Source organism: Pseudonaja textilis, chromosome 12 (assembly GCF_049901715.1).
Source record: "Pseudonaja textilis isolate UNSWEBS1 chromosome 12, rPseTex1.2, whole genome shotgun sequence".
Taxonomy (NCBI): Eukaryota; Metazoa; Chordata; class Lepidosauria; order Squamata; family Elapidae; genus Pseudonaja; species Pseudonaja textilis.
Genome location: NC_142001.1, coordinates 20,054,970 through 20,082,007, shown reverse-complemented (window position 1 = coordinate 20,082,007; position 27,038 = coordinate 20,054,970). Strand labels below are relative to the sequence as shown.

Below are 27,038 nucleotides of genomic sequence, written 5' to 3'. Positions count from 1 at the left end.
CGCGCAGGACGTGGTCAGCCACAATCTGGAGGCCTTTAGCCGTGCAAACCCCCCAGCCCCCAACGCCTCCCCAATAGCTGCCTGCCCTGTTGTCCCTACCCTTCCCTTGACCCCACCCCAGCCCAGAGAGCCACATTCTTGGTGTCAAAGGAGCCAAGGAAGAAATCTGTTCTAAAGAGATGACTCATGGGGGGAATGGCTTTCTTGTTTTTTTTTTAAAGAGCGGCTGCAGTTCTCGCCAAGTCTTAATTTAAACCATAAATCCGTACCGTGGTGTTAACAAGGGGGTTGATCATGTAGGAGGCTGGATTTGGGAAGCCGGAGGGGCAACATGAGATCTGTGCATGAAGCTAAAAAGTATGCAGGAGGTTGAGTTGGGAGAGGGTTTTTTTTTTGTTCTTGGGTAGATTACAATTTTGGGTTTAAAAAAAGAAAAGGCTGGCGGAGGGGAGAATGCAGTATTTCTCCTTCTAATGCAACAGTTGGCAGAGACCATTCGCCTTCCTTCTGGTTTCCCCACCGCTTCCCGCCTCGCAGACAGTTTGGCCATGCAGAGCCTCCGCTAAGCGATAAAGTCTGGGTTGTGTTATGGTTGTCGTTACCTAAACAGAGCCGCTGCCAGGAACCCAAAGGCCCGTCTCTCATGTATATTGGGAAATGAAAAAAAGGTGTCTGGTTGACTCAATGTGATTTTTTTTTAGGAGGGGGGGAGGAAAGGAGGAAAAACTTTTAACTTTTCAGGGTGTTTCCCCCTCCCGGGGGTCGTTGAGAGGTTCTTCCCTTCACCCCGAGTGTTTCTGCCAACTGTGAACCTGACAATGAAGCAATCAAATGAGGCACACTTGCAAGCGGTGTTAATGTTAAAAATACCCTTTCCAGAGGTGGGTCCCAATCCCACCTCTGAGTGACCCCGCCAACCTCATCTCTTCTCTGCCTCCCATCGAGTCCCAGCTCATCAGCTGGGTCTCCTTTGGTTGCCCTGCACAGGAGAACGGAGCTGCAAAGCAGGTTAGTGGGGTGGGAAGGGGAATTTTGCAGTATCTCCTTCCCCTGCCACGCCCACCAAGCCACGTCCACAGAACCAGTAGTAAAAAAAAAAGTGGAATCCCACCACTGACCCTTTCCCGCGTGAGAAAGGAAAAGTTTGTTAAACTGAGTGCCATTCCTGTTGATGTCATGCAACCTTCATGGTATTCTGGCTTTTTTTAAAAAAAAAATTGGTTGTCTCTTTACAGCGTACTGTCTGAATCAATTTGTTTACACAGCAATACTTCTTAAGTTCCTAATTTCTACCCCTGTTGTCCGACCATTGATAAGAGAAGTCCCAAGTTTGAAAATATTCTGTCTCTTTCTTTTAACTTTCAGTGTTAATTTGTCCATTTCTGCGCAGACCAATGTTTTTTTTTTTTTAAAATTATATCTTCTTCCGGGGGCGTTTCCTTGCTTTCCCAGTGTTCTGCAAATACAATTCTTGCTGCTGTCAAAACATGTAATATCAAATATACATTCCTTTTATCATATTTGTCTGGTTATTAGGCCTAACCCAAAATAGTTCTGGCTTCAAATCTATATTCTGGGCAAAAATAGAAACGTGCTTTGCTGTGACCTCTTTCTGCTTAAAGCAAACAAACAAGGCTCCCAAGTCTAGTCGAGGGCACTGGCATTTCTTGGTGGCGTCCTTTCTCAATGCTCGCCGAGTCGGATCCTGCTTAGCTTTGCCCGAACTAGCCACAGTTGCTTCAATAAAGCCTCCGTCGAGTTGAGCGAAGGAACAACCCTTCTGGCTTCTTGGCATTGGCTCAGAAAACATGTGCAACCTTCCAAGATGGTTATTTTTCTTAGTTTGGCATCATGAATGCGTTGGCATTTAAAACTTTTCCAAAAAAATATATATTTAAAAAAAAATCTTCCGACGAATCCTGAAATCGTTACTCCAGACCGGCTGTGGACTATGGAAGCTGGTGTCCCAATGTTTTTGAAGGGCACCAAATTAAGATATCTCTGAAACTTGGGAGATGCTTGGAATTCAAGGGAGGTTGCTAGGCAACAGCCAGAGCTTCCCTGGCCCTTCGGCGCCTAGCAACCACAAAGCCTTTCTTCGTGTATCCTGGAGCATCCCAGGAAGCGGCCTAGAACGGAAGGCCCCTAGTTGGCCCCATGAATGGGAGCACGTCTGGGAGAGAGGAAGGCCAAACTTGCACGGGGGAAGACAAAACATGCAAGTATCAAGAGAAAACATGCCAATATGATGACAAAACATGTAGGGAGGAGGATGAAGGTGAGTTTTTGCAGCCCGTTGGTGAATAAGAAATAGAGGAAGGGGGAAAACGGGGCCTAGAGGCATCTCTTCTGACCCAAAGGCTACAACTTTTGGTTGGCTTGTTGATATAAGTTTGATATTGGTGTGCAGACTACAAAAACGTTGGTGAAGGGATCGGGAAAGAGCCGTAGAGCTTCCGATCATTCCTAAAACACCACGAATGGAAGCGTGCTGGAGGTGTCTTTGGTCTCACCATGGCCGGACAAAGAGGCATACAATTAAACACAGTGAGATGGCCCACAGGAGTTTTTATTGATTTATTTTTGCCAAAACATCTGTATCTGGCATCTGGATGAGCTTTTTAGGAAAAGCCTCTTATCAAACCCAGGAGTTGCATACAAGTAAAGGGAGATTTAACAATCCAGAGCTGAGAGTTGGTAAAAGGTTGGATTTTAAGGAAGACCCGACATCCTTTCAGCCAATGAAGAGCTTACACCCTGCTTTGAATTCTGCCCTGTTGAAGCCCTCCAATCTGTTGTCATCTAAACAAATTCCGCAGAGTAATGTTTCCTGGGAGTTGTACTGCAGCCCGTTTGGCTTCCATCCCCGTAGAGTTGAATCCATTGGATATCAAATATCTTTCCCTTCAAACTTTCCCTCTGAGTCCCAGTTTGCCCTCACATTTAAGTTTAGGTGTGTGTGTGTGTGTCAATTTCAAGCCTTCTGTTTCCGCCTCCAAACCTCAACAGACGGGTGAACGTTCTCAAGATGAACCGTTCACAGCAGCTCAAGGGAACAACTATTCATTAACTTTGGGTCCTTCGACCCCACCTTTCCTCACCACAAGTGGTTTTGGGGGGAGTGGGGTCCTGCTTGTTAGAGAAACAGTCCCCAGACACTCGATCTGGTTGCCGCCTTCTGTGTGTGTTGAGTTGTCTTCTCAACACCATGGAAATTAAACCCTTGTGCTGGCAGGGTTGCTGAGGGATTAGGTCCTCCTTCAAGTGAGAATGCCTTTTTTGTGTTTGGCATGTTCTCGTGGAGGGGCACAGGGTGGGCGATGGACCAAGGGCTGAAGACTAATTTTAGGACACCACTTGGCCTGTCTCCGTGCCAAAGATAGCAGACTTCATCCGGAGTCTTTGCAGGATAACCTTTGCAGATAATCCTTTCCAATAGATTCCACTCCATGAGTCTTTGGAAAGCTTTGTTCTTTTCGTAGAGAAATGACAGATGGATAAGGACGCTGATTTGGGACCGTCCCATCACTGCCGTCAAATCACGATCCGGATTTCTACCTCTCCTTTTCTCCAACAGCTCCCATCGCTTCCTCCTCCAGTCGAGCTTTTGTTGAGAATTGTTGAGCCTTTGGAAAAAGTGCAGAGAAGAGCAACTAAGAGGATTCAAGGCCTGGAGACCGAAACATAGCAAGAAGAGCTGCAGAAACTGGGGTTGGCCAGTTAGAGGAAAGGAAGGACTAGCGGGTGACATGAGAGCAGTCTTCCAGTATTTGCGGGGCTGCCACAAGGAAGAGGCGGTCAACCTATTTTCCAAAGCCCCTGAAGGCAGGACAAGAAGCAACGGGTGGAAACTAATCAAGGAGAGAAGCAACCTGGAATTAAGGAGAAACTTCCTAAGAGGGAGGACAATTAACCAGTGGAACAGAAGTTGCCTCCAGAAGTTGTGGCTGCTCCATCACTGGAGGTTTTCAAGGAGAGATTGGACAGCCACTTGTCTCAAATGCTTGAGCCAAGAGGTTGGACTAGATAGACTCCAAAGTCCCTCCCAGCTCTGTTCTGGTTGATCATTTGATTGACGTTCCTAGCAATATGGCGAAGTAGGTTGAGATGAGAGGGTCATCCAATGGCTGGAAATGGAGTTGAACATGGATTTCTAGTCCAGCCACGGCAGTGCAGTGGTTCTTCTTGACCTTCTTGGGCTTTCTAAAACTTCCATGCAGTTGGCTTCACCTTTCCCAAAGCAAACAGCTGGCCAATTCACCCCCTGAGATTTCCAGAACGCTGTAAATTGATCGGCCCAGATGTAAGGCAGTCCCTTGGCTGGACATTCCTCCTAGCCTTCCAAGCAGAAACAATCGCTTTCCACCCTATTTTTAATCTTGGTTTTGTTTTGTTTTTTTGCTCCCGAGGACAAAAATCAGTTGGGTGTCTATTTTCTGTATCACAATCGTGAGCTTGTTTGCACCTACAGGGCGTGTTGTGTCCCACAAAGGCCAACTTTTCACACATTCCCGTTTGCACCTTTCCAATGCGCGTTGCTCAGGTTGGTCATTGTTTAATGGGTTTTTTTTTTATTGGGTGGCGTTTGGTGCCAAGACAATAGCCAAGGACGTTGTCTTGGAGAAGATCATTCACCATTTATGGAGCAGCCCTGAACCAGCGGTCAGAGCTAATCGGGATCAGGTGATCCCATTCATGTGATGACAGTCTCATGAATCCTCTTCTTTAATGTTGGTCTCCTTCCATGGAAGGCATCCGGAGGGGCAGCTGAGGCCGAAAGGATAGGGTCTCTCCCAGGAGGAAGTTCAGATCTGATTGAAGGATTGGAGAAGAATGGAGAAAAAAAAACCCCCGAGCTCTTTGTTCCCAGATGGCGTTTGTTATCCACCAGAGACATCCTGGTTTGGTTTGTTTTACGCTTGGTTTTACTCGCCTGTCCTGCTCCATAAATATTTGCTATTCCCCTTGGCTTCTGCTAAGGCCTCACCTGTTGTTGCAGTGAAACGTCACCGCTGGGTTGCTAAGAGCTGCCTGGCCGAGGGAAGTCAGGCTACCATCAATCAGCTCTTAGTCTGGCACCCGTAGCACTGCAGACCTTTTGATCTTCTCTCTCTTTCTCTCTCTCCTCCCAGCCTTTGCAGTTCTAATCTGGGTCAAACCTGGGCCGCTTTCCAAAGCAAGGAAAGCAAACCCTTGAGAAGGAAGGAGCCAAACGCAACAACTCCTGTGTAAAGAAATGTGCCAGTATTTTCACTCTGCCTCCTCCCGTTCTTCATGCTTGTTACCGCCTGGAAGCCATCTTCTTTTTTAGATTCCATCCGCATTTCTCTTGCGGGGTGGGTGGGTAGGTTTCTCTCCCGTTCAGCACCAGGCCCAATATCTTGGACCCTGCCTTTCTTGCCAAATTGAGCCATAAGAGCACCCAGGCCTTACCCGCTTTGGCACCATCAAAGATGGCACTCGTAGGTTGCCTACTCCAACGTTTGGCTACGATACTCTTTCCATTCTCTCTTTAACCCTGCAGAGTTTCTCCGTTTGCTGAGAGTGACTAATGATTCATCCATGCTGCTTTCATGTTCTGATGCCAAGGGATGGGGAAATGTGAGAAGACCTTGTCCTACTCATCCTTCCCCTTTTAGAGCAAGAGGGGTTTAGAGAAGGCAGCGGTTAGGAAAACTCCCTGGACCTTGAGGGGGTGAAGCAACGTGTGAGGGACTTGTCTAATGAAGAGAAGACTAGGGGTGACATGATAGCAGGGTTCCAATATTTGAGGGGCTGCCCCAAAGAAGAGGGAGTCGAGCTAATGTCCAAAGCAGGGGTCTCCAACCTTGGCAACTAAGCCTGGAGGACTTCAACTCCCAGAATTCCCCAGCCAGCAAAGATCTGGCTAGGGAATTCTGGGAGTTGAAGTCCTCCGGGCTTAAAGTTACCAAGGTTGGAGACCCCTGCTCCAAAGCACCAGAAGAAGAGGGGACAGGTGGAAACTAACCGAGGAGAGAAGCAATCTTGAATTAAGGAGAAATTTCCAGACAGTGAGAACAATTACTCAGTGGAACAACTTGCCACCAGAAGTTGTGGATGCTCCAACACTGGAGATTTCCCCCCCAAAAAATTGGATGGCCATTTGAACAGAATAGGGCAAGGGCCTTCAAACTTGACAGCATTAAGGCTTGTAGACTTCAACTCCCAGAATCCCTCCTCCAGTCAGGTTAGCTCAGGAACTCTGGGAGTTGATGTCCACAAATCTTCAACTTGCCAAGTTTGAAGGCCCTTGGGATAGGGTCTCCTTCTTGAGCAGGGGTTGGACTAGAAGACTTCCAAGGTACCTTCCAACTGTTGTTCTGCAATGAAGCCATGCAAAATGGGACAGTCTGGAGGACCTCTCCAGGACTCACCTTGGGAAGAGTTTTCAAAGACTTGAAGAGCGGCTCCCCAACAAGAAGTCTGCAGGGAACGCCCCCCACAAAGTCTAGATGGTGCTTTGAAGCTCCGCCTGCTTTCTATGCGTCGTGTTGCAGACCCCTTTTGACCCCGGAGCATGAGTTCATGTGGGTGTCCCTTCCAGTCTGGGCAAGGACCAAGAATGGCCTGGATGCCTTGAGAGACCCTCTTCAAGACGTTGGTCAATGGCCAGTTGGAAACCCATGTGTATCAGAGGCAATTTCAGAGGTCACAGCAAATTTTGTGGAGGGCTATTATCTCAGTGATGACTAACAGTAGGTGAACTTTAAGGCCTGTGTTCAGCAGTTGGGACCCAAATGTCTTCAGATGTTGTCGCCTTGAGTTTATGGGGTCTGGATGTTTAGTTTGTATTCTACCTTGTTGCCAGTTAATCTTGTGATATGTATCCATGTCTGCCTGCCTGCCTCTCTCTCTCTCTCTCATCATCTATCATCTATCATCTATCATCTATCATCTCTATCTATCATCTCTATTTATATCATTATCTATTTATCATCTCTATATCCATCTGTATCATCTATCATCTCTGTATCTATCTATCATTATCTATTTATATCTATCATCTCTATATCATCTATCTCTATCATTATCTATTTATCATATCTATATCTATATCATCTATCTTTCTATTATCTATTTATCATTTGTATCTCTTATCTCTATATCATCTATTATCTATTTATCATCTCTATATGATCTCTCTCTAGTATCTATTTATCATCTCTATATTTATCTATCTGTCATTATCTATTTATCATCTCTATATATCTATATTATTTCCCTGTTATCTATTTATCATCTCTATATCTATCTACCTACTTACCTATCATCATCTATCATCTATCTCTCTGTCTTCTTATCTGTTATCTGCCTCATCTATCAGAGCCACCGCCCTGTTTTCACTGGGCTCCTTCAAAACTCTTGGGTGAATTCATCTCCTTTAACCTTTAGAGCCAACTAAAACGAAACAAGGGCCGATTGTCTTCAAAGTCCGATTAGACACCTCAACGTGAACATTTGTGCGTGGGGGTGTCTCTTGGGCCCCGAGCCCATGCTTTGAGGAGCTCCCCCCCCCCCCCAGTTTTCCTCCTGGTCCACATGACACACGCCTGCCCAGCCGCGGGGCCAGGGGTCTGTCAGCCCCACCCCCCCATCAGTAATCTTTTATTATGTGGTGTGTAGCCTCTTCAAGATGCTGAGCCCAGCCAGTCTTTGCAGCCGATTCTGGCGTCTCAGGTTCCTTCAGGCATTTTAAAGAGTTTTGGAGCCTGAAGTCGGCAGGTATTTATATGTAGCAGGCACTTCATTCCATCGGCTCTATTCTTCTCCCTCGAGATCTCCTAAAATGGTAAGATGTTTTGAGTGGGACGAGGTCCACAGGCCAGGGCGAGGGGGTGTGGACATCTGTGGGAAGCCCTGGCCCCCCGTATTAATAGCCTGTCTTCAGTAAATGCCGGTGATCTGAGTGGGAGGTCGTCCAACAGCTCCCTTCTCTCAATCCAGTCCGGCCACAAGTCCGATTCACCCTTCCACCAGCATGGCTTACCACCGGCACTCAGGTAACCGGGGGGGGGGTGGCGGGGGCACCAGAACCGGTGTGGCACGGTGGGAATAGATAATGCCACCTCAGCTGCTTAAGTCACCTGTGGGAGCACATTTGCTTCGGTGGCCAGCCCTCCTGGATCCGAATGTCCCTCATCCTGGATTTGGGAAGGGGGTTTTCAGAAAGTCGCAGGAAGCTCTTAAGGCCGCTGAGAAGGATTCTGCACCGAGTTTTTCTTTTTTCTTTTTGGAGTTTGAATGCAGGCGTGCTTAGCCTACGTTGTGATCGTTCTTTGCTTTTTGCAAAAAAAGAAAACCCCCAAACCAAAAACTAAAATACTTCTATACCGCTCTTAAAAATAAGAAAAACAAACCTGACGACGGAGGATTTTGGAAGAAGCGGTTTTTTAAAAAAATCTTGTGCAGTTTTGCTTGAATGAAATTCAACCCCTGACCCCTGGAGACATCCAGTCTTAGACGGGCCCCCCAGCTAAGACAGAATCAGTCAGTCAGACGGATGAGCTATAAAGCTGGCTTGATCCTGGCTTGTTTCCTTCAGCCGTTTTATTCTACCTGGTTAGGTCAATGGGAGCTCAGAAACAAAAAGCCCCGATTCAGGCCGATCAAAGCCAATTCTTTAACCATGGTTGCAGGGTGCGGAAAATCCCAGAGGGTCTGTTGTTCAGGGTTTGGATTCATTTCCACCTTGACTAGCTTCTCTCTGGCTGGCCCCCTTTCTGAAAATAGCCCCCCCCAACTTTCTCTGCCAGATTGCAAGAGAAAAGGTCTTCGAGGGGTGGAATTAAAATGGAAAACCGGGGTGTGTGCGACATGACACGGCACAGTCCGGGGTTAGATGCCTCCTGCACAATGTTTTATTTTGGATTTTCAAATGGGATTGCAGGCAAAATGCTACACCTGAATGGCCAAGATTTTGAACGACCAGCCAACCAGCAGCACGGAGGCACAGCGAATGCTCCTGTCCTGAAGCATTTTTCCGCTAGCAAGGGACGGTTTTTTTGGTTGCTCTCATTTGACCCCCCCACATTTGATAGATCTTCCAAATCGTATTGATAGCCCTCCGTATGTTTTATGCCTCAGCGCCTGCCTTTAACCAACGTGTTCCTGCCCCAGTTTATGCTGGTCTGTGACGGCCACAAACATGGGTTTAACTTGATTTCAGGGTTTTGTGCAAGGAGACTCTGGATTCTGTACCTGGCCCCAATTATTGGCATCTTTTCATTCATTGATTTGAGTATTGATCCCCACTGCTGGCCTTGCTGGCTCTAACTTTTCTGCAGGGCCACCCACCTTCCCCCTTAAAGACTCCCGAACCAAACTTCTTAATCCTGTAGGCTAGAAACTTGTTTTAACGTGAACATTAATAGTGAATAATGAATAGTTGGATATATTTTTTTTTGCTCCCTGGGCTGTATGTAGTGAGCATCTTATTCTTTGCTTCATCCGTTCTTCTGCTCACATGGATTAATAATGCATCTTTAGATACTCAGTAAAGAATATATTTCATTCTCTGAGGTTGCCATGCACTTCCTTCCTTCCTTCCTTCCTTCCTTCCTTCCTTTCCTTCCTTCCTTCCTTCCTTCCTTCCTTCCTTCCTTCCTTCCTTCCTTCCTTCCTTCCTTCCTTCCTTCCTTCCTTCTCCATCTCTCTTTCTTCTTTCTTTCTTTCCTTCTTTCTTTCTCTCTCTTTCCTCTTGGAAAGGGCTTTCCCTTTTTCTCAGCCATACCTCAAGAGAGACTCAAAGAAAGACTGTAAATCTAGCGTGGGGGGGTCTGTTCAGGTCTGCAGTTTTTCTCCCCAAATGTCTCATGCGCACATCTCATGCTCTTCCAAACTTGTAGAGGCATGGCTAAGACAATTAAAACCTCCTTTTTTAAAAAAAATCCCATGGCTTAGAAACGCAGCTAAAATATTAGGCAAGAAAAACGCGTAATCTCAACGGGCACCATTAAAAAAAAAAACATCCATTCCAGCAGAAACAGCCTCCTTGAAAAGCCCCGTGAGAAGCTCAATTCCCAGGATAAAGATCTTCATAGGATGGTTGCTTGCTGGTCTACTTTCACTTGGCTTAGATGTTCCACCGGGCTTAACCCCACAGCAAACTTGCCCCAGTGCAGCCAACTCAATAAACCACCGTTGACAAAACCACCGCTTAATTGGTGTAACGTGTGAACTCAGCTCCGATTGCTTGCCAGAATTTATTTTGTTTTTAAAAAAGAAGCCACACTCCCATTCATTCTTCCTCCTCCTCCATGTTGGAGGACCACAGAGTTCACCTCCCTTAGTGGTGCCTTCTCCCCGCCTCCCTAAAACTTGGAAGGAATCCTTTTGTGGGCGCACATCCTGCAGTGGGGGGGCTCTCCTGATCAGCCCTGCCCTTCCCATCTGTGGAAGGGAGAGAGAGTGGGCTGTCCTCCTGTTGCTATGATACAACACCCTTTATATAGCAAGGCCAAATTCCGAGTCACCCAGTTAAAGGGCACACGAGTCAAGAAAACAATGGGGTAATTGCCCTATTTTTAGACTGCCGGAGGGAAAGAATGAGTTGGCAGTTAACACCCTTGGCTAGGTTTGCTAGCTTGGTTTTCTTTGCCTTCCCTGGTCATGATGTGCGTGTCTGGCTTGTGACCCAATGACCACCCCATGTGAATGGTTACAGGAACGGCGGTTGTTGAACGGTGAGCCCCATCGGGAGGTCTAGAATCTAGCCTGGCTTTTAAGAAAGGGCATAAATTGGTCCCAAACGATCAGCTCGGGGCAAATGGCACTTTGGGAAAGAAGGAGCCACGACGGCTCTTGTGTTTCCGTGGTTCCTTATTTGACCAGCGAGGTGAGGGTGGTGATGGATGGCCAACTGAGTTGATAAGAACATGGTTGGAAGCTTGGGACAGGTCAAGAGAAGGGAGGAGTGGGTCCTTCTGGACCTCCATCTCCAACCAGATGCTGTGGTCATTAAATCATTTCTTGGGATCAGAAGCTGTTTGGCACCTTGGTCAGGTGGACTCTAGGGAAGCACAACTACAGGACACTTGCAGCTATGCTCTTAAATTCAGAGATCCCCAACTTTTCAGAACCGGTTGAGTTTGGGGGAGCATTCAGTAGGCTTCCTCAACCTGAGACTGAAACTTCCCATGTTTTCCAGCCAGCCACATTCTTCTTGTCCCCTTTATTCTTTCAAGGTGCTTATGGTTTTCACAGAAGACCGCAGGAGTAGCTCAGCCCAATTCTGTGCTCGCCAATAACACAACATGTCCAAGGACTTTCTTCTTCTTCTTCTTCTTTTTTTTATCTGTCAGGCTTTTATTCTTCTACTTCCCCTTTCTTAAAATCTATCTATGATAAGCAGCAGCCTTATCAAGTTTCCGGTCCTTATGACCAGAGAGGAAGGATGTGGTTAAGAGCAGTTGGGGCCTTTTATCGGATGTGGGTGTGTTGAGGCAGAGCCAGTTTTGCTCTGTTCTAGTAGTCAGGAACAATTAAATGAAACTTCCTTGCTTTGCTGACTTGTGGATGTGGCTTTGTTGAGTATCAGGAGAAGACAAGGAGCGGGGAGATTTTTTTAGCGCTCCCTGGTGATGCAAAAAATATTGTCTCATTGTCTCCTGTTAGCACTATAATTTATAGTGCACAGTGTTGTAGCAGTCACAATGTAGCAGACACAATGTAGTAGAATCCCCATTGTGCTCACTACATAGTGTCTGCTACACTGTGTAAACACAGTGTAGTAGACAGAATCCCATCCAATGGGGATTCTGGACCGCTTCCTCTTATACCTCTTCACAGCTCCCAGTCACAGCCTGGCCCAGTTCACTAGATAGGACCTGGCCACCTTCCAGGTTGGTCTTCAACCCAGATGTCAATGAATCTTCCATGAGCAAAAAAAAAAAGAAAAAAAAAAGAAACCCACGGTCCCACTATGTTCACCTTGTCATGCTGAGCTAATCCTGTCATACTCAGAGAAGCTTGTCACGAGGAGAGTGTCAACGTGCTGATTCAACCACGCAAGGAGGTTCTGTGGTGTCTGCTGTTGTCCATTGCGAACGTAGTCAGCATGACAAGCAACAGTGGGGTACACAATGAGGAAATACAAGGCTGGGCTTGTGCAAAGAACCCAACCAGAAGCAGCTTCATTAACATGTAGACGTTCCCGAATCAAAGGATATACCATCTGTGATCGATTGATCGATCGATTGATAGAATGAAGGTTTTAACCCATGTGGCTGTGGGGTGGGGCGGAGTCAGGGGTTGGGAAGTGAAATGGCCAACAAGCTGAAGTGCTGGACTTTTGAAGGACCTTCTCATAATGTCCTCTCTGCTGAAGACATGGAGAGGGGGAAGACAGTCCACAGAGTCCACGGGAAGGTGGCATCTCCCACGGTTCTTTGGGGCCCAACCTCACCTTCAGCGCTTCATTGCCAGGTTTGGTTGGGCCCCGTTTTCCGATGGGCACCAGCCCCTTTGTGAGAACAGGGCCAACCGTTGTCTTGTCTTGAATAATGGCCCACTGGGGTGCCCAAGGCATCCTACGGCCCTCAACTCTGCCACGTTGTCTTCTGCCTCACTGCAGGTCCCAGCAGCTACACCGTGGGCACCATGTCCGAGCGCTTTGACTGTCACTATTGTCGCGCCGCACTGCACGGGAAGAAGTACGTGCAGAAGGAAGGACGCCACTGCTGTGTCAAGTGCTTTGAGAAGTTCTGCGCCAATACCTGTGCCGAGTGCCGGAAGCCCATTGGGGCTGATTCCAAGGTAGGGGATAAAGCTGGAATGCCCCTAGTTGCAACGGTCAGCCCCCCAAATCAGTACAGGCTGGGTGGGGTCCTTTGGATAATGGTGTGATTTTCTTGACAAGAGAGCAGCCCGAGTAAGAGATTTGGACTGTTGAGTTGGCCGATGGACCTTGTGTGTTACCGAATGGACTTCTTTTGATATTATAATAAAGCTCATCGGAATGGATTCTTACAATTGTACGGTTTGTTGAGTTCTGCTTTGTGTGAAAGCTGGTTTGATACACTAGTGAAGGGAGACACAGATTTGAGTCCTCGTGTAGGTATTGAAGTCTGCTGGATGACCTTGCGCCTGTCCCTCTCTCCAAATCTAAGACTAGGAAGCTGAAAAACCATCTATCCACAAACCTGGATTAGACCAGCATGATAAAGTATGGCCGTAACTACCAACGTAGAGTCCTTAATTCTACAATGGGTGATATGTGGCTCTGGCCAAAATGATCCAAGAGATTTCCAAGGAGGCACAAAAGCTGGGTTCCTATTGAGCTCAATCAGAAGTGTTCAACCTTCTTCAGCTCAAAACTGTACTCCAGAGAATTTTTCAGGATTCCGTAGGGTAAATACATGACCGGAAGCTTTTGTGAGAGGCTCAACGCACCCATTGTGTCCCTTAAAATCTATCCTATCCCTCTTAAAATAAGCAACCTCTTGGAGAACGTATTAAAAAGAGTGCAGAAGGTCCATTCTTTTCTGCCTACCGCTGGCTACCATGGCAGAATCATGGAGTGATTCTGTCACCTACTGACCACTCTCCTGGAGTCGTGGGGCACCTCGTAGAAAGCATGATATCCCAACACCCTAACCCATTGGAATAACCTTTCATTAAGAAGCCATGATGGCTCCGTTATCCATCTTGGACCATTGTTGGTGCAGAAGATCTTATTTCTGCTCTGGATTGATTGAGCTCAGATTCCTCTCTGGATTGACTATACCCAAAAGGTTTGGGGTGTAGACCCCCCCGCCCCTTTTGCCCTTGGGACAAAGACCTCTTTCAAAATGTTCTCTCTTGCTCTCTCAGGAGCTGCACTTCAAGAACCGCTACTGGCATGACAACTGTTTCCGCTGCTTCAAGTGTTCCACATCTCTGGTGAATGAACCCTTCATGCTGAAGGAGAACAACAAGGTGTGGTGTAACAAATGCACCACCAACGAGGATGCTCCTAAATGCAAAGGCTGCCAGAAGCCCATTGTGGCAGGTGAGGGTGCCAGGAGGGGCCGGTCTCCTCCATGGGGGAGGGGGGGTGTCGTCTTCCTTGATCCCGGAGCAGTCTCTACCTTGGGGAGAGGTGGGCTGGTTCAGCCATCGTGGGAAGGTCTAATAGGACTTCTTTGGGCTGAACCCTGCCCACTGTGGCTTATTCAGCCAGCTGTGGCTTAGGAAAGGTAAGCTCTCTTTGAGTTGAGGTTGATTCTTCAACACCTCCACCTGGGAAAGTTTTGTCGTTTGCAATGGCAAATGTTGGTCTCCCCAAATAACAATACAGACTTGGGAATTTCTGGAGGGTCTCATCCAAGAGTTAAACCTTATTAACAGGCTGAGCCTTTCATAAGACCAACTGCAGGAGAACGTCATCCACATGTGCCCCCAAAATAAATAGGATCAAACAAGACACCCCCTCTTTGCACTGTTGGGTTTTAGGGGGCCTTAAAATAGGTGCCCATTTTCACCCCTTAAAACACCCGATTTCCCCCCATCCACAAATGGGACCTGTCTTCTTCATCCAGATCTGGAGAACAGCCATGAGGCTGTGCTGTCCTTCAGCGGATCTAGGTTGCCTTCCCTGCTTTAACGCAACGTGAGAACCCAGTTCCCTGAAAAGTGAAAAGCCAGTCTGGGCATCCTGAAAAAGTCAGACGGTAGAGCACCATGGAGGCCCTGTCGCTGCCAATCCTAGGCAGGAATGAGATTTTCTGATGATGTCCATGTCTTCCTTCTCCTGGTGTTCCTTCACTTGGACTTTCAGGATGCAAAGGATTTTGGAGGCGTAAGAAAGCAGGCAAATAGCTCGACCCCTCTCCAATTTCTGGAGTGGGAAAGTCCCCTGTGCTTAGAATCATGGGCCTTCTCCAGGGACATCACCCGTGGTCTGGTGGACACCTAGTGGCAATTCCAGGTTTTGTTGTTCACAGCCCTGGAGATCTTGCATCTTGGACCTTCCGTTTTATTTTTATTTATGTATGTATTTATCTTATTTTGTTCTCTCTTCCCAGGTGATCAGAACGTGGAGTACAAGAAGACCGTCTGGCACAAGGATTGTTTCATTTGCAGCCAGTGCAAGAAAGTGATTGGCACCGCCAGTTTCTTCCCCAAAGGAGATGAGATGTACTGCGTTTCCTGCCACGAGCAAAAGTTTGCCAAGAATTGTGTGAAGTGTAAGAATGTAAGTCTGGGGCGTCTTCGCTGCATTTTTCTTGTGTTCAATTACTTCTTCCTCTCTGTTTCTGATCGATAGATATGAGACTATGAAGTTGAAAGTCCCTTAGTTATTCGGAACTCCAAATTTGGCAACTTTAAGACTTGTGGACTTCGATTTCCAGAATTCCTCAGCCAGCCATGCTGGCTGGGGAATTCTGGGACTTGAAGTCCACAAGTCTTAAAGTTGACAAGGTTCAGAAACTCCGGTCAAGGTGATCCTTCTGGCCCGTTCCAACTCTATCGTTCATGTTTGGCTGGGGAATTCTGGGACTTGAAGTCCACAAGTCTTAAAGTTGACAAGGTTCAGAAACTCCGGTCTAGGTGATCCTTCCGGCCTGTTCCAAGTCTATCATTCATGTTTGGCTGGGGAATTCTGGGATCAATCACCATCATTTTCTTTTAATGACCCCAAAATCCCTTGCGGGGTGGCGTCTGGGCAACTGAATGGAGCTGAGTGGTTACTGGCGGGATGCCCTTCCTGTCACCAATGTGGAGTTTCATTCAGCAGATATATTCTTATTGTGAATTCTGGGCTCAGTGGTAACATTTATTCCACTCTGCAAACTCCACACTGATGGTTGTCTGGCTGGTTGCTTTTAAAGGCCATCACTTCCGGAGGAGTCTCCTACCAAGATCAGCCTTACCACGCCGAGTGCTTTGTGTGTGCCACTTGCACCAAGAAGCTGGGCGGACAACGCTTCACTGCGGTGGAAGACCTCTTCTACTGCGTGGATTGCTACAAGTCTTTTGTGGCTAAGAAATGCAACGGTTGCAAGAACCCCATTACAGGTAGGCCACGGAGAACCCGCTGAAGGGTTCTAGGCGGACCACGTGGTGGGAAGGTTCTTCCTTGGCTCCCTCACCATGCAATGTTCTCTCTTCAGGCTTTGGAAAAGGCACCAACGTGGTGAGCCACGAAGGCCACTCCTGGCATGAGTACTGCTTCAACTGCAAGAAGTGTTCCATCCCCTTGGCCAACAAACCCTTCGTCTTCCACCTGGAGCAAGTCTACTGCCCCAACTGTGCCAAGAAGCTGTAAGAAAGGAAGGCCAAGCGAAGGGCAAGCCGCAGGAACCGCTCAGCTTTTTCCTGCGAAACAGCATGGAGATCTCTCTCGGCTTGCAAGTGGCCAGGCTGTTAGGCATTTGCGTTGTAGCTTCCACCCTTCTCCCCAAAGCCCACCCCTCTTTTTGCTTTTCTAAAGGATGTTAAGGCTCTTCCCCACCCACCCCCCTTCCCCTTTTCCCCAATTCCTGTGCAGGTCATGTCCAATAAAGGGTTGACTAACTGCCGTAGCGAGCTCTGCTCTCGTGCCTTCTGCAGAGGGGCAGGCTACATCTTACACATCCAACGTAGAGTCGCTGCTACTCCTGGCTTTTGCGCACCTGCCACTTAGGGGGTCTAGCAGCTCCGCAAGGGTGAATTCACATGGCTACTTTTTCAGAGCAATTCCTCATCTCCCTTCCTGGGGTACATCCCGTTTGCAAAGCCATTAAAAAGAAAAAGAGGCTTGGAAGGATCTGGTGGCTGGAAAAAACCAGACCGGATAAAGAGGTGCCCATTTGTTCTCTTGATGTGCAGAGCCCTCAGCTTGCTACAGACCCCTTGTGGGCACCTTCTTCTTCTTTTTGGGGGGGCAGGGGGGGAAGGCACCTCTCTTCTCTTGGACATCCATTGAAAACATTCCTGGTCCATAGAGAAGACAACGCTGCATCGGTGGAACAGCCTTCTCACTGGCTAATTCAACTTTTGGCTCCTACGGCTGTGAGGTTGTGGTCCAAGGACCCTTTTAATTCAGTGGTGCTCGGCCCCAAATTACTTTTGTAAACACAACCACTTTTTTTAAAAAAATACACAATGTTGTCGAGAGCTTCAAAGATTTCCGTGCCTTTTACCCAAATATCCATCCTACGCCTAAATATTGACTTTGTCGGTGCTGAGACATTTGAAGCAGCAAACATCGGATGCTCTTCCAATACGTAGTTTTCAGAGAAAGCAACCTTTCTTGAAAGAAACCCAGGTAATCCTTGACTTACAACCATTCGTTTAGGGACCGTTTTGATGTTTCCCAGATGATTCCCGACAAGCAAAGTCAAGATTCGCTCAACGATCACTTAACGACTGTGGTGGTTTTGCTTAAACGCCATGGCCAAAAAGATCGTAAAACGGGGCATTTAATAACTGCCTTGTTCTGCACAAGTCTGATCCCCCAAGTCTGGCTGTAAAGCAAGGACTACCTGTTGATCCAAGTGGCCATCTGACTTCACCCTACAATTTGCTAGTTCAGATAATCGTTCGGTGCTTTTCTTCGGTTTGCCTCCATATTAACCCACATGAGAGATTGCAAAATCCCGCTTTCTTTCCTTGCCTCCGACGCAGAGAGCAGGCACATCAAAGGTAGCTTATTTTTAACCAGTGTTTAAACTCCCAGGAACGGCCACTGCTGACTTTAGAATAACCTTATTTAGCCATCCATTTTAATACTTTTAACTCTGCTGGAAAGCAAAAAGCAAGCTGCCAGATTAATCGCTTCTTCCGTTCACCCCCCAAACGGGCCTTTGTCGACTTGGGCACCGTTCTCAGCCCGAGATGCGGCACAGGAGCTTCAACGATAAGGGTGACATAACTGCAATTCTTGTTCTTGTACCAAGGCCTTTCCTCCAATAAACAGGAAGTTACTGCTTATTTCGATTTGGCGTGGTGTTTTCTAGTTATCTTTTGCTATACAGAACGGGCAATTCAGACGGTGTCAAATCACTCGAAGCTGGTTGAGACACAAACATTTGCTCTTCTTCCATCCTCCAGTGAGAGGTTGACCACACAAAACCCTCACTGAGATGTCCTCAATTTTAAAACCATGCTGTCATGCTCCTATCAGAGCTTGAATCCGAGGAGGAAGACGAACAGCTGACAGGGAGTGTGGCTCCGTTGGCTGTGAAGGAAACTGGGGAAGGGCAGAGTCCGGCTGGGCAGAGGTAGAACAAGGGAGACGGAATTCAGAGTAAGACCCAGGCCCACCCCCTCTTCATCCTAGGGCATGCTTTGGAGAAGGGAGAAGGGAGCAACGTGAGCTGCATGGCTTACGGGGGAGGAAAGGGCCCTGATTCCCTTCATTAGCTGCAGTTGGGAAGAGAGTTTAAAAGAGATGCATGCTGAGTGCAGCAGCTGCTGGGAACAAACTTGAGTTTATCTTGTGTTGTCTTTCGTTATCTGTGTTCCTGGTGTCTTCCCAAGTGTGTTGAATTATTGCCGTGCCTTCATGTCTGGAATTCTTGCTCCTGCCCTGCTGGATTAATTATCTCATCTTGCCTTGATTGGACTTATAGTTACAGTTTTTGTTGACCATGTTTTGGACTTGACTCCCTGCAGCCAAAGGCTGTTCCTGCCAGAAGGTAACCAGGACATTGGGGGCAAAGTTGGAGCTAATAAAGGGATTCCTACGGATTATCTGACTATGTTGCCTTTGTGCCACGCCCCTTTGGGTCATCACACACGCCTTCTTTTCCCCTCTTTTCCCGCCTCCTTTTTTCTTCTGTCTATAATCCTGAAGAACAAATGGATTTTAGAAGAAAAGAAAAAAAGCACCTTTGGGACAACCAGGACCCAAATGACTGAGAAATCTCCCTAGACATTCAGTGATAATACTTCCATTCATTTGGGGTTTTTTTTTTTTTTGAAAGCCAAATACATTTTGGGGCGTTCTTCCCCCTCTGAATAACCACTCGCCACCAGAAAGCCCTTCCAATTGCAAAGTTTATTAACAGCGCATACGTATTTACATACAACTAACGAAGCATTCAACGGGTCTCAGTTTGCGCAGAAAAAAAATAGGAGCGCCATCATTGCATGCGTGTTCGGATGATTGTCTCTGTTTGGGATCCCAAGAGATGTTGTATAAAAATAGTATATGTTAGTTCCACCTAAGGCACTGCTCTATGGGGGGGAATCATTCTAAAACCTTGGCGAGGGGATGTGGGGGGTGGGGGAAGAAAGCCTGTGGGGACGAGGCTGGCTTGGGTAGTTTAACGGAGGAGGGAAAGAGGTCTGAGGCGTTCCCAGAAATGGCTTCACGGGGAACATCTGGGCTTGAAAAGAGACTGAGGAGCTGGCTTTGCAAGAGAAGAAAGGGGTTTGGGGAACTGGGGAGTGGGGGGTCTCACAGTTGTTTCGAGAGGAAAGCTCTTTGAAGAGATTGGGAACTGGGGGGCGGAGGGAGGGCCCTGGGGAGGGGGTGAGAGAAGCGGGACGCGGGCCTTTCTAAGGCCGCTCTCTTTTCTACGGCTTTGCAGAAAGCTTCATTCCTTCTTTCGCTAGGCAAAAAAAAAACATCTATATATCGAGCTGCTGGGCTGAACGCACAGCCTCAACTTCATCGGCCGGAGGCAAGCGGTGAGTTAAAGCTAGAAGAGGAAAAAACCTGGAGTGCAATTCAGAGAGGAACGAGCACCTTCAGTCGGGGTTTAATACTGGTTATTGTGTTCACACATAAATATAACACTTAACGGGGACGGGGGGGGAGGTTCAACGTTGAACCGCGGGGTGGTTTAGCAGTTCGGGACGCCGACCCACCCAACAGGACCGAGGCGGGGAGCGGGGGAAGGCTGCCAAGAGCTCCTGTTTGAGGCTGCTACGAATTTCAGAGCAGGAGGGACGCTCGGTTTGGCAAACCGGAGAGGGACGCCGCGGTGCGCGATGGCTTGAAAAAGCCATAGCGTGGTGTGACTGAAGGCCACCTACTAGGACGCACGTCGATGAATAAAAATAGATAAATAAGGTAAGATGTTCTGCCCCCCTCTCTCCTAAAAGCATGTGGTCTCGGGGGGGGGGTTCTGCAGCTGTAGGACTCGCCTCCTTCCTTACACCCTGCGCGAAAACACACCCCAGATCTCAGGGCTCGTCTACACACCCACCTTGTGCTGGTGAGCCAAACTTCGCTGGAGGGGTCTCCACTGAGCCCCCCTTGCAACACGGAGGAGAGAGGGGGCTGGCCCCAGAGAGAGCTGCGTAAGGCAACAGAATGGAGCGCTGTCCGACTTTGGGGGGGCCCTGTTGAGTGTTGAAAAATCCCCCGTCCATCCGGAACAAGCGCTGGCTTTCAAGTGTTGGTAGAGACAATCGAGAGGTTGGTGTTCATTTTGTTTGGAAGCTGAGAAATGATCTGACCCAAAAAGGACTGGTTCTAGAGTGAGGTGCTACATTTTTAGATATTCAAGTTAAATTCGATGTAACCGTCGCTCCGCCCGAAACAACAAGCGCGAGGGGGGAACGCGTGACATTGACTCTGTTTTGGGGTTGTTGTTTTTTTTAAATATACATGGGATTAAACCGTGTTATCTTGCAGATGGGGGGGGGTTATCCTGGGCGAATGCTAGCTTGTTAACGTCTCTGGTACAAGCCGCCGTGTTTACTGGCGAAAACGGGGAGGAATATTAAAGGAGCAACCGCAATGGACGGAACAATTCATCCAAAGGAGAACAAATGGGTTGTTTCGTGTTTTTTTGTGTTTTAAAAAAAGCAAAAATCTCGTTAAAGAGGGAGGACAAAGCAACAGGGAAACAACTCCCCGGCTTTCCTGCTTTGCGACACTTCAAGGGGCAAAGCCAGATCGGCGAAGGGGGAGGGGCTGTTGCGGGAGAGAAATGTGGAGTTGACAAGTAGTTTTTTTCCCCAAACCGAGGCCTTTCTGCCTGCCTGGAGGAGCCCTGCGCATCCTGGCGTGGCCTTCAGGAACCTTCCCGGGTTGTAGTGTTCACAGTTCTGTTCAAAAGGGAGAGAATTTGTAGAAATTGATTTGATACACAAACAACACATTAAAATATTAAATAAGAGAATAATGAAAGATTGCAGTAAGTTGTGGCATTGACTTTTCCGTTGTCATTTACATACATACATACATGTATATACACACACACATATATACTTGTACACACACATACACGCATATATACACACACATCATTTATACTTACATTTTGCATTATCTTTTATTCCTGTTATCTAACCAAACATACCATTTTTCCCAGACCATATCATATTCTTTTTCTTCCTTCTCCTGCAATTCCATTGTAAGTTTATTCATTTCTGCACAATCCATAATTTTCTTTATATTATCTGTGGGATTACTCTCTCATTTCCAATTTTGGGCATACGTTATTCTACCTGCTGTTAGTATATGTATTGTTATATATTCAATGTCTTTCTTATAGTCACCTTTGATTATCTCTAGTAAGGACACTTTCAGGCTTAAGTTCTATTTTGGAACCAATTATTTCTTGCAACCCTTTTTGGGGTTGGCAACTCTAAAAAGACCATAGAAATATTTTATGAGTTGACACCTGGTGCACAAAACAGGCCAGGTCCGAAGAAACATCTTCAGGGCTGCGATAAATGCCCCTTACCTGATGCCGCCTCAATGGGTTTGGTCAAGGGATTCCTGCCACCGTCCTCCTCAAACGCCAGCTTTGGGCTTGCTGGTAACGGAACGCCGTCTCTTAACTTCTGGCCTGGCACCTCAGCCGCGATGCTCTCTGAACTAAGCCTGCCTGTCTTAGGATGCACCGTGAGATCGATGATTTCTTCGAAATTCCACGTGGAAGGCTTCCCGTTAAAGTTTGGGATAAAGCCCATGGAGCGGTCGGCTTCGTTCACGTGCAGGATTTCAGAGGTCTCGATGACCGGTCCTTTGGCTGGAATACTGGGAAGAGAAAAGGGGGTCAAGTCTCCGGGAGTTACCCCCATTTAAAGGACGAATCTCTAGCCAGATTTTCAGAGCTTAAAGAGGATTTATTAGGTGTAAACATGCCGGTGCTACTTGGGTGTAGCAGACTCTGAGACACATCATTCCTTGTCAGCCTTGATCCTGGTTTTCCGCTCACCCCCTGGGTGTATTATAGTCCATAGTCTCCAATGGGACACATCCATAGCCAAGAATCATCACTCATGCTCTCCAGTTAAGTCGTTGAGGCCACTTGGAGGTCTATCTCAGGGTTCCCTGAGCAGCGCAAATGGATGTGGAGCCTTCTTGGAATCATTGAAAGGACTGTGTTGTATCTTTCAACAGTTCCAAGAAGGCCCCACATCCATTTGCGCCACTCAGGTGATCCTGAAGGACACAGATAAGCGTCCAGGTGGCCTCAACGGCTCTCCAAAAGGAGGCAAATGACCCGGTCTGTCTGCAAGGAATATAAATCCTTCCATTCCCCACCATCCAGTCAGAGCTGAAGAAGCTTCTTGGATGAGAAGCAAAAATGTCCAGTTCCCTGGATGACAGGGAATCCTGCGTAGACTTTTACCTGGTTTCTACTGATTGGCTGAAATACAGGGAGGGTCCATCTTCCCTTCTCTCCTCCTCCTCCTCCTCTCCTCCTGTTTATTCCCATTGAGGAAGACGTCGTCTGCTCCCATTTTCGAGTCTTCTTGCAGCAAAGTAAAATGGCACAAGGCCTCCGAGCCGTCTTCGAGACAGAAGTCCTCGCATTTCGACTTTTCTGTAAGGGGGAGTTAAAGAGTTGTTGAACAATCAGTAAAGTCCTACACTTGGGCAAGTAAAACCAAAAGGACACATATAGACTGGGTGAAACTGGGAGAGGGATCTTGGAGTCTTAGTGGACAACCAGCTAAATACGAGCCAGCCGTGTGCAGCAGCAGCAGCCAAAAAAGCAAATGCGATCCTAAGTTGCATTAACAGAGGGATACAATCAAGAGCAAGGGAGGTACTAGTACCACTCTATAAAGCCTCCCGCTTGGGCAGGGGGTTGGACTAGATGCTCTACAAGTCCCTTTCAACTCTGATTATCTGTTATCAGAACTGTTGTAAGGCAAGGACCACCTGTATTTCTGGACTCTTCCCTAAACCCTGAGAGCTTACACCAAGTTTGCAAAGGCGAGGAGAGACAAGGAAGCCTCACCGGCTACAGACCTACCTGGCTGGTCTTGCTTTTCAAGACCGTGCTCTTCATCTTCTTCAATGTCCTCATCTTCCTCATTCGACTTATCTTCATTCTGCGATAAGAGAAACGGAAAATAATCTTTTGCAAGGCAGGAGGGAACATTAGATGTGCCGCTAAACAAGGTGGCCGCTACCTGAGGACCTGCCTGAGATTAAGTCCACCAATCAACTCGATCCCAATTACTCTCCGTACCTTTTACAAGCTCCCAGAAACCCCTCGGGGACCTGCCTTTCATTTTTTTATTTTATAAATGTATTTATTCAACGTTTCGGCAGTTAAAAACAAATTTTCACATTTTACAACTTTGCTAAAGCATTTCACTTCTATTAACGTGTTGTACATCTTTGTATTTATTTCTTCATCGTTTTAAGCATTATATATACATACATACATACATACATTTTTATTTACATTTATTTACACGTAAACCTTATTGTTTTATGACGTTACAAAATTATCATTCAACTCCTTTTCCTTATCCATTCGTACCAGACGTCCCATACTTTATAATATTCTCCTTCTTCCTTATCTTTCAATAACTTCATTAATCTATCCATCTCAGCACATTCATGCACTTTATTAATTATTATGGTTTCTGGTGTGTGTGTGTGGGGGTGTTGTGTGCTTCCAATTTTGGGCACAAGTAATTCTAGCAGCCGTTATGATATGGAGCATCAGGTATTGGCGTTTCCTGCCTTTCAAAACGCACCAGCTTTGTGCCGGCTGCCAAGGCAGATCAATATGAAGGGTGGGGGGCACTTGGAGGGTGGGGGGAATTATTTGCAGATAAATAAGGGTCCAAAGCAGCTCAGCTGCCCGGGCAGAGGCAAGAGAAATGCTTACTTTTGCGTCGCTCTGCTCGGCCTTCCGCGTCCTTTTCATTATTTCTTCGATTCTCTGTAGGAGAGAAATTCCGTTTCAGGGACACGATGCGGACCCCGGATGCCTCAGGGGGGTTCTGAAGGCAGCGGAGCCACCACCCCCCCGGTTAAAACCCCTGCCCAGCGGAAGGGGCAAGGGAGAGCAGGGTGTCCCTCTTCACCCGCCTGGCAGGGCTCCGGCGAGAGAGCAAACCGGGAGAAGGGAAGGAGGAAACTGGGTGGCCCTGGCATTCGTGAAAGTAAGATACTATAAACTTACCAGGACAAAAACAGGCGGGGGAAGGAGGGTTCTCTTTAAGGGGCAGCTTTCCATGAGGAGGAGGAAGAGGAGAGAGAAAGGGGGAAGAGAAGAGAGAAAGGGGGAGAAGAGGAAAGGGAGAAAGAGGGAGGAGGAGGAGTAAGAGGAGAGAGAAGGGGGAGAAGGGGGAAAGAAAAGGGGAGAAGAAAGGAGGGAGAAAGGAGGAGGAGGAGAAGGGGGAGGAGGAGGAAAAGAGAGAAAGAGGGAGGAGGTGGAGAGAGAAAGGGGAGAAGGAGAAGAAGAAATAAGGAGGGGAAGGTAGAGGAGAAGAGAGAAAAGGGAAAGGAAAGAGAAAGGAAGAGAAGTGAGAAAGGAGGGGGAGGAGGAGGAGAGGAAAGGGGAGACAGGAAAGAGAGAAAGAGAGAAAGAGGGAGGAGGAGGAGTAAGAGGAGAGAAAGGGGAGAAGGGGGAAAGAAAAGGGGAGAAGAAAGGAGGGAGAAAGGAGGAGGAGGAGAAGGGGAGGAGGAGGAAAAGAGAGAAAGAGGGAGGAGGTGGAGAGAGAAAGGGGAAGAGAAGAGAGAAAGGGGGAGAAGGAGAAGAAGAAATAAGGAGGGGAAGGCAGAGGAGAAGAGAGAAAAGGGAGAGGGAAGAGAAAGGGAGAGGAGAAGTGAGAAAGGAGGAGGAGGGGGAGAAGGAAGAGGAAGGGGCTCCTACCTTCTTCCTTTCCAGCCTCTCCTGCAGGTTCTGCTGCATAATTCGCTCCCGCTCCTGCCGTTGCTTCTCGGCCTCTTCCAAGGCCTTCACCTCGGCTTCTTCCCGCTAGCAGAGGAAAAACGCCCTGGTGAGCAACCCAGGACCCGGCCTGTCCTCTGCGAAAGGGACTGACTGTCACCGCACGGAGCCAGTCGCACCAGGGAAGCGCCCAAGCTAAGCAGCTTCCAATCCTTAACTTGGGTCCTGCGTTCGAGTCACACACCCAAGAGGGGAGCCCCGGATTTAACTCCGCTACCGCTTCTTGACGTCACACCACAGTTCCCTGGGTGGACAACTGCAGCCCAACCAACGCCGGGGCGGGGCAGGCTGGAAAAGTGCCCAAGGAGGCCCTGCTGAGACCCCGACCTGCAGCTGAAGCTCCGCCAGCTTCTCCTGCTCTTCCTGCTCCCTCTGGATCCGGTCCTTCTCGGCCAGCCGCTGCTGCTCCTCCTCCTCTGCTCTCTTCAGCTCTTCCGTCTCCAAAAGGGCCGCCTCCTCCTGCGCCTGCTTCTCCTGGGCTAAGCTGGCCAGCTCCTCGTTCCGGATCCTAACAGCCCAAAGCAAAGGGATGATGGATAAAAGCCTGTTTGTGCAGGCCGGCCGGCCGGCCTCCTGCAACCTGGTTTGCAAACACCTGGCATCTCCAGCAGCAGCAGAAAGACCTCCCAGTCCCAGGCCTGGGGTGGGGTGGGGTGGGGTGTCGGTGGAGCCCCTGTTATGTGTTGATGGTTAGGGTTGTTTTGAATCTGGGCTGCCACCTTTTGTTTCATGCTTTCCACTCTTTTAATTGTAGATTTGAAGGGGGTTCGCTGCCCAGGCTTTTTGGATGGGTTGCCATATGTTAAATAAACCAATCCACCAGGCAACCCACCTAACTAACCAACCAACCAATCTATTAACTAGTCAACGCAACAAACCAACAAACCAACCAACCAACCAGTCAACCCAACAAACCAGTCAACCAACTAACCAATTTACCAAATAGTCAACCCAACTAACCAATCATCAACCTAACCAATCAATTTATCAACTAGTCAAGACAACCAACCAGTCAACCAACCAACCAATTTACCAACTAGTCAAGACAAGTAACCAACCAGTCAACCAACTAACCAATTTACCAAATAGTCAACCCAACTAACCAATCGCCAACCTAACCAACCAATTTATCAACTAGTCAAGCCAACTAACCAACCAGTCAACCAACCAATTTACCAACTAGTCAAGACAAGTAACCAACCAGTCAACCAACTAACCAATTTACCAAAAGTCAACCCAACTAACCAACCAACCAGTCAACCAACCAATTTACCAACTAGTCAACCCAACTAACCGACCAACCGACCAACCCACCAACCAGTCAACCCAATCAACCAATTTACCAACTAGTCAACCCAACCAACCAACCAACCAATCTACCGGTCAACCCAACCAACCAGTCAACTCAACCAACCAACCACACAGCAGAAGCCAAGAAGAGAATGCATCAGGCCTCCTTTTTAAAGAAAAAAAACGAAATTCTGGAGATTTAATGGAATGGAAATCCTCTCTCTACCTTTCTTCCTCTTCTTTTTGAAGCTTTTCCTGGTCTTCGCGCTCTCGCTGTTCCCGGGCCAGACGGCGTTTCTCTGCCAAGATCTTCGATGCCTCTTCAGCAGTTGTGGTCCCGGGAAGAGCTTTGCCACTCACATCTGGAAAAATAAGTAAGGGTTTTAGCCCTTAGACTTACATGCCGCTTCACAGTGCTTTCTAGCCCACTCTAAGTGGTTTACAGAGTCAGCCTATCGTCCCCAGCAATCTGGCTCCTCGTTTTACCGACCTCAGACAGATGGAAAGCTGAGTCAACCTTGAGCCCATCCAGGATCGAACTCCTGGCAGTGGGCAGTTTTGCCTGCAATACCACACCCTTCCTACTGTGCCATCACAGCTCTTAAGGCCACACAAAGGCAGTAAGTGCTGAATTTGCTATCTAATTTTTGTTTTTGCTCT

The 27,038-nt window shown here is 47.8% G+C and overlaps 2 protein-coding genes across 2 annotated transcripts in view; one reads left to right on the top strand and one right to left on the bottom strand.

The window, feature by feature from the left end:
• Window positions 1-7,920: 7,920 nt before the first annotated feature.
• On the top strand, window positions 7,921-17,913 carry FHL1 (four and a half LIM domains 1). The gene is made up of 6 exons (XM_026716526.2): window positions 7,921-8,021; window positions 12,593-12,774; window positions 13,831-14,008; window positions 15,024-15,193; window positions 15,831-16,017; window positions 16,113-17,913. Exons 1-6 carry the CDS (start codon window positions 8,000-8,002, stop codon window positions 16,265-16,267), a joined length of 894 nt encoding a protein of 297 aa, XP_026572311.1. The 5' UTR covers window positions 7,921-7,999; the 3' UTR covers window positions 16,268-17,913.
• A 1,050-nt stretch (window positions 17,914-18,963) lies between these two features.
• Window positions 18,964-27,038, bottom strand: part of MAP7D3 (MAP7 domain containing 3) — a 35,563-nt gene continuing 27,488 nt past the window's right edge. Inside the window, 9 exon segments of the mRNA XM_026716572.2 lie at window positions 18,964-20,985; window positions 21,627-21,922; window positions 22,521-22,591; window positions 22,594-22,715; window positions 23,151-23,229; window positions 24,021-24,074; window positions 25,011-25,115; window positions 25,416-25,596; window positions 26,605-26,740. Of these exon segments, the coding sequence (XP_026572357.2) occupies window positions 20,978-20,985; window positions 21,627-21,922; window positions 22,521-22,591; window positions 22,594-22,715; window positions 23,151-23,229; window positions 24,021-24,074; window positions 25,011-25,115; window positions 25,416-25,596; window positions 26,605-26,740 (1,052 nt within the window). The 3' untranslated portion in view covers window positions 18,964-20,977.